Below are 10,401 nucleotides of genomic sequence, written 5' to 3'. Positions count from 1 at the left end.
TTCATTAAAATTTGCTTCGTATTATATTTAACTGATAAACTTGTTCTGTAAAAGGGTTTAATTCAATTGTGCATTGTTATAGTACGTCTAACTTACTGTTGTAACTACTTAACTTATGATATTCTGAATAAATTAAAATTGGTCGTTTCGTCTCAATTATTTTAATTATAATTAAAATTTTATACCGGGCGGGATAGAAATGGGTTAATATTTTTAACAAATAACTCTAAATTGCGGAGATATATCTTTAAGGGTTATCTCGAGAAATTAATACCACTAGGGACAATTCTTCCGAGGAGAGGTATATTTTGGCTTGCCAACTTGTTCTCAACGTTTTTGTTGTTTGTTCAAGATTTTAGTTCATATGAAAATTTGAATAAAATGTTTAGTGCCTGCATTTCACGTTCAATATCACCAAAACAATTTTATGGGAAAAAATCGCCAGCTATCGCGTTTTGTTGTAAAAGGTCGATAAACAAATTATAATGCTAATGCACTTAGAAAATGTTTATGGAAGGAAAGCTTCAAGCAGTCTAAAAAAGGAGATTGGGGAGTGCATTTCGTTTCAAAGCAACAACCAAGCAACACCAATTTGATTATTATTTTTTAAAAGGTTTTTTTTTAATTCTAAGAGGAATTCATTTAAAAGCTACAGTTTTTGCGAACTTATAATATCATTTTGAAAACACGCGTATGCACTTATATTTTCAACTATTGAAATCAATATTTTTCAAAATGCTTTCTGAACGTAGTGCGGTTTTTGCTTTCAAGCGAGTAAATTGATGACACTATTGATTAAATTTTCATCATCACGATATTTTTAGAATCGTTTGTATTTGTACGAGCAATGTTTATACATTAATTAATTATAATAATAATAATATTATATTATATTAATTAATTATACTTATTTTGAAAGTGTAAATAATTTGTAAAAACGTTTAAATAAAAACCAACTCTTTTCGTATCATATCACTGGTATTTCTTACGCTGACAATATTAATTATTCTCGATAATATTAATTATTCTCGATAATATTAATTATTCTCGATAATATTAATTATTCTCGATAATATTAATTATTCTCGATAATATTCATTATTCTCGATAATATTTATTATTCACGATAATATTCATTTTTCTCGATAATATTAATTATTCTCGATAATATTAATTATTCTCGATAATATTAATTATTCTCGATAATATTAATTATTCTCGATAATATTAATTATTCTCGATAATATTAATTATTCTCGATAATATTAATTATTCTTGATAATATTGATTATTCTCGATAATATTGATTATTCTCGATAATATTAATTTTTCTCGATAATATTAATTATTCTCGATAATATTAATTATTCTCGATAATATTAATTATTCTCGATAACATTAATTATTATCGATCATATTAATTATTATCGATAATATTCATTATTATCGATAATATTAATTAATATTAATTAATGTTAAGGTCTATATTTATTTTGTAGTGTTTTTGTACCGAATACCGTAGAATCCTCAAGGAATATCGAACGTTAGTGTCTATCTCCTCTGCAATACGTAGAACATATAAAAGGTTTTAATTGTAGCGAATGATTTTATTGGCAATAAAATAAAAATGTAAATGTAAATGTAAAGTAACAACAAATAATTAATTAATATAATTGTATTTCAGTTTTGTTTAGAAGGAAAATCCAGTAAATGAGGGAGAAAACGATCATAGTTAGAGGAAAGATCCATCGTGACTTCCGGTCGAAATTATTGTGGGAGCCTTTTAAACGGCCACTTGTCGTTTCGAAATCCTGGTTCCATGCCATTTGTGGTCTCAGAATTGCACCTGGTTTCAAAGCTAATTTTGTTACCACTGACCTTTTTATCGCGCTCTGAAATTGACCATTATAGAACATTCACATTTTCACACGGCAATATTTTGTTAATTAAAACTAGATTACTAATTAAATAAGGAACATAAATTACACGGGCCATGGAATAGTCTAAATCTTATTTGGAAGAAATACTAATGTTATACTCTAAATATTAGAAGATTTAAGCCTTGGCTCCAGTGCTCTGGTTAATTAATTTACTGGAGATAAGATTCCTCAATTATTTCATTAATCAGAAATATTCTTTATATTGCTCTACATTTTTTTATGCAAGACTAGGCTATATATAGTCTTGCTTAAACAAAATGTTTAAAAATGATAAAAATGGTGGTTTAAAATGGGTTTAAAATTTTTTTGAAAACTACAAATGGTTTACTTTTAAATGTTTAATAGTTTGAAAATGGTTTCGTAATATATTAGACGATTTACTTATTTATTCCATTTAATCGACTGATCTTTTATTTTCTCAATATAGAACGTTTATACACCATTATTTTAATGGTTTATTTTCAAACTAGCAAAGTACTTATTATTACCAAAAGTGGGGTGAAAAATATGATATGTCCAATTGTTCAGTTTTATAGAGATTTATCATGTTTTATGTAAAGACAGGCCAATTGAATAACTTTGGCTAAAGACGAGTTAAGATTTACTATAATAAGTTTAATTTGTTATAGTTCTATTCGCTAATAGTTCTTTTTTAATTAAAGTAATTTAAAAAAATCAACTTTATCATAAAATATTATAATAAATTTAAGAGAAACTATTTTAAAAACGTTTAGGTGTTATCTTCATTATCAACAATATAAATCATCCAAAAAATGCGCACTTGAGCTCCATTTATTAGTCGAAATTTAATCCAAAATAAACCCCTAACCATGGCGCCACCTGTCGTGTATTGTCAAAACTAAATAGTCGTGGGAAAACGAATTTTAGCCAATAAACCTTTTTCAGGGGGAGGGGCTTCCCTTTACCGAGGGGACTTCATATGTTTCTAACTTGTAACGTGGAATTCTGGAATTTTCTAAATTTGATGAATTCTTTTATTTTATTTTTTAAATAATCCAGCTACCCAGAATTCCATGGTCGCTAAACTTTCATTCTGGGCGCTGGCCGCTCAGAGGTTGTGGTTTTGGTATTTCGGACTTGTCTGGCCAGGGAGTTCCGATACCCCGCTCGACCGTGGTTAATTTCCATACATTCTGGCGTTCACGTTTCCCGTACTCCTTTTAGCTCCCTCTCAAAATTTCAAATCATTTTAAATAAAAGTTGCCAACGTTATTAAGTTTCGGAATATTTTCTATCTGACTCGTGCCATCAAAATTCGTTAGTTATTATATATACTATTTTCTTTAGTGTTTGACTTTGCATTTCTTTAACACGCGCAGAGGATTTGAAGTGATTTGATTTTTTTTAAAGCGTGCATGATGTAGAGGTTTAACTTGTTAAGCCAGGTTTTGAATGATCTCGTGTTTTAAAAAGATTTGAAAAAAAGTTCGTTTTGATAGGCTAGAGAGTGGATGAGATTATTTTAAAAGAGTCGGTATTGCTTTTCGACTCCGAGATTACCATTGAAAATTAAAAAATATTCGAGTTACGAATACTCCTAATGAACGGTAACCAGCTCCTGAGAGGTTTTCATTAGATTAGTTAATTATCTAGGTGCACCGTAGTTCTAGTTTTAGGTAATGTTATATTTCCTTAAGTGTGTTAATATTAAATGTTTTAGTTGACAACTTTTAAACTCCTTTTAGAATATTTAACCCAAATCATACCCCTAGACAAAGTTTTAATTTTAACGTTGGCCCCAATAGTGAAAGCCAGACGTGAGCCCGGATTTATCTTAGGTTGTAGCGTGGGATTACTTCTTCATGTCCAGATAAGTCATATCCTAACTGGTTTTAGTATTAAATTCCATGAGGCTCACCCGTTATTCATTCTAAATCGCTACAAACTGGCAGCCGTGCTCTGATTTCGGTGAAGAATTTAACAGCAGGGTCATTCCAGGACAGATTTTCCCACTTGTTCACCCGACCATCGCCAAATTTCGTGAAAACTTGTATTTAGGGTTACAATTTTTTTTCTTGAAAACAAAAAATATTACCCTCGCAGTTTTTTGACTGCAACTAAAGCGCGTATAGGGAATGCGGAATAAAATTAAATTTTGAAAATTAAAAATGAGCTATTTTCAGGGTCAAAGGTCAACCATTTAAAACTTGATTTATTGTATTTTATCTTATATATAGCATGAACCTAAGTGCTTATTTACATAGCGCTCTTCAATTCCTTTAAAATGGGCCCTCTTTCGAATTTTTGGGTTAAGTAGAAGCTGAGATAAAAAATGGTTAATGGTAGGGTTCAATGTCATTTAAAAAAATGTGACTACACTGTATCTCAGCAACCGCTCAATCAATCTTCTACGGCTAAAATAACCCTAAATACAAGTTTTCACGAAATTTGGCGATGGTCGGGTGAACAAGTGGGAAAATCTGTCCTGGAATGATCCAGGAGCGATCGGAATTCCACTCGATAAGTAGTTTCATATCGCTAAACTGAAATCAAACGTCTTTAACCAGCATTTTCAAAAAGCGATCAAATTTAATTTTTGAAGCTTTGTGTTAATTAATACATGATTATGGATCAAATATTAATCGGTAAGTTATTTCAATACTATAGGGAGCTAACAGTTCTACGTCTCACGACGTCACCCATGCTTTTTCCTATTGAAAAAAAATTCTACCCACCATGGCGGCCACAGCCAAAGCTACGGAGTGTTAGTTCCCTATTTTGTCTTATTGTTGTAATACATTTCAATAAAAATTTTAGTATTGTTTATGCTTATTTTTTGGTAACAGCGCTAGTCCAAGGCTTATAGTTCATAGGCAAAATATTAGTTGAGAGTTTTTCAGTGTTCATGCTTATTTTAATAATTATTAAACCTTTAATAGGCGAGATAACTCTACCTAACCCTGAAAAAATTCCTGCCACTCATTGGGTAGATGACAAGAAAATGTGGCCAAACACAGAAGGACCACAAATAACATAATATTTATTTAAATCGCAAGCATGTGATTTTAAAGATATGGATGCTTTCAAGTCTCTAGACTCATATGATTATGTTTCTAGTAGATGGGTTGGGAAGCTTTTAATTAAGAAAGTTAACAATGACTTTTGCTTTTTGAAAGGAGATATTACGCTTTCCCAATCATTGTCGCAAGCTGCTCATTCAGCTTGGGTGTGTTGCAAATTCTCAGGTGAAGTTTTAGGGGGGCGGTGTACCTGTATGGCTGGCCAAGCTCAAACGTGTAGCCATGTAGGGGCAATTTTGTGGAAAATTGACTTTGCAAACAGGAAAGAGATGACAGGATCTCGTGTAACTGACGAGTTATCTAAGCGGAATTCGTCGACAAAGCGCAACATTGAACCAATACCATTGAGAAAAATGACATTCCAAAAAGTTGGCAAAGATTGCGTTCATTACGAACATGATGGGAAGGAAGAGAACATGGTTGAGTTTATAAAACCGAAGCAATTTTACGAACATGCCTCTTTCGGTAATGCTGTTAAAAAGTAGTATGGCTTGTTTCCTAAACATTTCTAATACTTTATTTCACAAAGTAACATCAGATTTAAAATCCAGTCAAATTCAATCAAATCCTGATCCAGTTCATGCTCACCATGGTAATGAATTAACATGTGAACCATGTCAATTATTTTATAACAGCTATATTAAACTTTCAAATAGAGTCCAACGAGAAAATACTAATCCCGAAAACTTTGTTTTGCGGAAACTTTATAAACCTTTTAAGGGATCAGCTGCAACTATTCATGGTAATAAATTTCAAGATACAGCCCGGAATCAATTTATTAAAGACTACGGCATGAGTGTGAACCTAGTTGGAACTTATGTTTCAAAATCTGAACCGTGGCTTTCAGCCAGCCCTGATGGATTAGTTGGTGAGTAAGCTTTACTCGAAATCAAATGTCCAATGGTAGATGATATTGCTCAAGCATTAACTAGAACAGATATCATTTTCCAAAACAATAAGTATACTCTAAAAACAAGAGGGCAACATGGCTATTTTACCCAAGTACAACTAGCTATGTTCTGCGCTGAAAGAAAGAAAAGTTACTTTTGCGTGTGGGTACCAAGAAAATCCGAGAATGTTTGTAATATGGTTACATTAGAGGTAGAATTTGATGATAAATTTGTTAAAGAAACAGTTGAACGGCTTAAAAATTTCTATTTTAAAAACTTATTGCCTCGCATTGCAATAGATTTTCATAGAAAACAGTTAACTTTATGTAAAAATTACTTAGATTTATGTGAAGGTAATAATTTGATTGTACAGCCTTGATTTGTTAATTTGTTTCATTTATTAAAACGCCTTGCAAATTGCTCAGAGCTGCAACTACATTTACGTATAAATCTGCATTTTTGTTTAAATTTTTTATCGCAAACACATTTTTTTAAAATATGATAGAATTTCATCCTAGCGATCGCTCTTTCAACCAAAATTCGAACCGATCCGTCGAGTCTTGACTACTTCAACTTCTGACCGCCAGAGAGGTGGAAAATGGCCGATAGTAAAAGGTTTATAAAAATGGAAAAAAGCTAAGTAACAATAAACAAGTCAGAGCGCTCTGCGGACGTCAGAGCAACTTCCAGAGTGTTCCAAATTAAAAGAAAACGGAACTTTCTAATTTAGTCTCTCATTTAATCGCTCTGAAAGTTACTGTGACGTCAGCAGATATCACCGCTCCAATCGAGAGCGCACTCAGTCTGGGGGCAAATTTAATAATGGCTTCCAAATTATGACACCTGGTTTTTAAACTGATCTAAAAGTAGTTTTGGCCAAGAACTTAAAATTTTTTACACATGAGTAATTTCCCATAGAATGGTGTATCATACGTAATGGTGGTCATTTTGATAGTATTGTACTATTCGCCTTAAGCCTAAAGCTGTAGCGAGGGGCAGGTCACTTCCATTTTGGGTGCGTCTTAATCATAGTTAAATGATTAAATCAGGGTAATCGTGATTAAAAAATCTAATCACGACTTAATAAATCTTATCACGATTTAAACGAGATTTAATCATTCTAATCAGGACCTCTTCTTTTTAATCAGGATTTAATCATTTAATCAGTTTTAACCATTTTAATCACGATTTTATCATTTCAATCGGTCGAACCGAGATTTTATAATTAAAATTAAAACTTAAGTACGATAATTTAATATTGATGGTTCTATCGTAATTGTGTTTGATTGAAATTATTAAAAAAATAACATCACATTTTAAAACATCCGAAAACATCACAGCTTTGTAACAAATTATAACAGTTTTGTAACACGAGTTATCACAGCTTAGTAATTAAGGTAACATTGTAATAGGAAATACTTTTATTCATCTAAAATTATTATCACCCGCTCGTTCTAATCACGCACAATTATAATCATTGAAATCACCAATTCTGATTCTCGTTCAAATTTATAATCGCGATTTAATCATACTAATCAGGATTTAATCGTTTCAATCAGGATTTAATCATTTCAATCAGATTTAATCATGATTAAATCAGATTTAAACATTCTAATCGTGATTAAATTGAATTTAATCAAAATAATCACGATTAAATCAGATTTAATCTTTCGAGGGGTACCTCGTTAATCAAGGAAGTGAGCTGCCCCTCGAGCTGTAGGGCATTTTATTTTCTATTTAACCTTACGGAGCATATCCTGATAATACTACTTGCTGCTTTTATGCTTCAAAAAGGTTAATTGTAACTATATTCAAACAAGATATCACGGACATGTTTTTAGAACATCTGGCATATTGAAGACAAATTTAAATCAAAATAAATCGTACTTCTTCTATGGGATTTGGCTTTCGACAGATTGTTTAAAATTAAAATATGTTGTTAAGCTTGATCAAAGGACCAAAATTGTTCATTGCCATCTTCCCCTACCTCTTATAGTTTGTCCAGTATCAGCGGTCAAAAGTAGACAAAACTTAGCCTAGTCTATAAGGGTGTGCGAGTCCTGTTTTTTGAAATTCGAGTCGAGTCTCGAGTCTTAGAAACTTGGACTCGCGAGTCCTCGAGTCCTCGAGTCCTAAAGAATTAGGTTTAAAGCTTTCGAGTCCAATACGAGTCCGGAATGTTTTTAACGAGTCCAATTCGAGTCCTAATTTTTATCGAGTTCAATTCGAGTCCTAAGTTATCGTGGCCAATTCGTCTGAAATTTATTTGCCGCTGTTTAAATAATCTTGCCCAATAATAATGGACTCGCCGAGTAATAATGGACTCGCCGAGTAATATTAGACTCGCCGGGTAATTTTCAAATTATCTATTTACTCGAGTCCGCTTCGAGTAATTATGTACCCTTTTCGTGGGAATCGGGTACCCGTGCGAGTAATAAAATTACGTATTCCGAGTCCGAGTCCGAGTATTCGCAATTTTCGAGTACTCGCACACCACTACTAGTCTATTTGTTAAAGGAAGTAACGGCCCATCGGTCGCTAGTCCGGGCTCATTATCAATAGAGTTTTCTTGCCAATATTCGTGGTGCTTCCCAAAACAGAGCGTCGGATTTGCGCAGGGTGGGCAAAATCCTTGTTTTTTTCAAAAAGAACAAAAACAATGTTTTTTATTGTTTTAAACAAGATTCATTGTTTTTAACTGTTTTTAAATCAAACAATAAAAAAACACATAATAAACAATAAAAAACTATGTTTAAAACACGTTTTAAACTATTAATAATACTTATGAATGGAATCATACTCAAGAGTAAACTCATGTAAAGAAATATTACGTATCATTAATCGTATTATCATAAGTGGCATAATTAACCTAAGTGTGTCAATAAGATGAATTTTTCAATGATACCTTGTTTAACGAAAGTTACGTTAATGACGTCATTTTTTCCAGTGACGAAATTTACGTCATGTGTTTGCGAAGCGGCGTCTGCGGCGCGAGCATTAAAAATACCATATAGGGTACTTGACCGGAATTCGCGAATCCTACGTTTCTTTGGTCTGTTTAGAACAAGCTGCAATTGAAGATTTTCTGTGGGAAAGGCTCCTATTGGCACACTTAGGGTAATTATGCCACTTATGATATTATAAATTAACTCACAGGGAGAAGAACCAAAGAGTACACGCTTATTAAACGAGCCAAGAATTTCGCTAAGCGTTGTTGACCAACCATTGACGGCCTTAGGGTTTTCGATGCCCCATGCAAATACTACCTAACCTGTAGTAGGGTTTTTAATATAGCTATCATCCTGGAATTTTCGGTCGCATAGTACTAAGAAAAGGGAAAATAGCTAGTTATCCTATCCACACATTGTTTTTAGTTTTGGTTTATTGATATGTGCACGTCTGCAGTCATAAATCATCACAAATAAACAATGTTATAAAAAAATAAGAACTTAGATACTTCTATAATCTTAAAACTTCCATCACATCATAAAATTTCTAAAAAATCGAGAAAGGGAACCGAAATCCCTTGATTTTTATCAAGGAGTGCCGCCTAGTCGGTTTTAACCCGATCTGTCCAGACCGGCCGTGTTTCTTGTTACTTAAAACCCGACACAACCCGTTAAACAGCAACCCTACTTTTATCTCGTGCATAGGTAGTGTCCAAATAGATGTATATTGACAGCTATTTAAACAAAAAGACGGAATTCAATGCGTTCGTAATATTTTTGGACTGGTAGGAAATTTATGAAATCATATCGTGTCCTTTCAGTCGCTCTTTTCAGAGAATCTTAAAATCAAACTACCCGTTATCAATACAATTTACCTTTCTTAGAGCCTTGGAATCGCTTGGAATAGTTTTTTCTATATTTTCCCTCATATTGAATAACCAAAATCTTACAAAAAAACAAGGAAAATTTACCTTATAAAAACATGTTTAAAACAGATAGTTAAAAACGTTTGAAACAAATTGGTGTTTGTTTAAAATATTTGTTTTAAACGTGTTTTTTTTAAACATTTTGTTTAAAACTTGCCAACCCTGGATTTGCGTCGTTTTGATCGCGCGATGAACGACTTTAGACGACTGTGTGACTAAAATGGATAAATCAGTGTTTGATCTGTTGTGGTGTGACTGTTTATTTCCCATCAGCGAGTGTTCAACGAAACGGTTAATCATATATATTCTGATTTCTTAAATATTTATTTTATCTTATGTTATGTTATGTTTTATTGTATTATTGCTCATAGAATATTGAACAATAATTAATTCCACATACGATAATTCAACGAATTATAAGTTGCCAGAAAATAAATAATGAATAACGAAGTAGAGATGTAAAAAGTTTCGCAAGAAAACTCTATTGATAGTGAACCCGGACTAGCGACACGAACGTGACATCTTTTAACAAATAGACTATACTAAGTTTTGTCCACTTTGACCGCTGATACTGGACAAACTATAGGAGCTAGGGAAAAATAGCAATGGACAATTTTGGTCCTTTTATCAAGCTTAACAACATGTTTAAATTTGAA

General features: G+C 32.3%; 1 protein-coding gene across 1 annotated transcript; it reads left to right on the top strand.

The window, feature by feature from the left end:
* The first annotated feature begins 4,853 nt into the window (after positions 1–4,853).
* On the top strand, positions 4,854–5,846 carry LOC149958926 (uncharacterized). Its single transcript, XM_090167290.1, has 4 exons — positions 4,854–5,446; positions 5,511–5,573; positions 5,638–5,723; positions 5,790–5,846. Exons 1-4 carry the CDS (start codon positions 4,975–4,977, stop codon positions 5,844–5,846), a joined length of 678 nt encoding a protein of 225 aa, XP_090023416.1. The 5' UTR covers positions 4,854–4,974.
* The last annotated feature ends 4,555 nt before the right edge of the window (positions 5,847–10,401 follow it).

This window comes from Leiobunum rupestre, chromosome 2 (assembly GCF_980474605.1).
Source record: "Leiobunum rupestre chromosome 2, qqLeiRupe1.1.hap1, whole genome shotgun sequence".
Lineage (NCBI taxonomy): Eukaryota > Metazoa > Arthropoda > Arachnida > Opiliones > Sclerosomatidae > Leiobunum > Leiobunum rupestre.
This window is presented reverse-complemented; position numbering and strand designations above follow the sequence as displayed.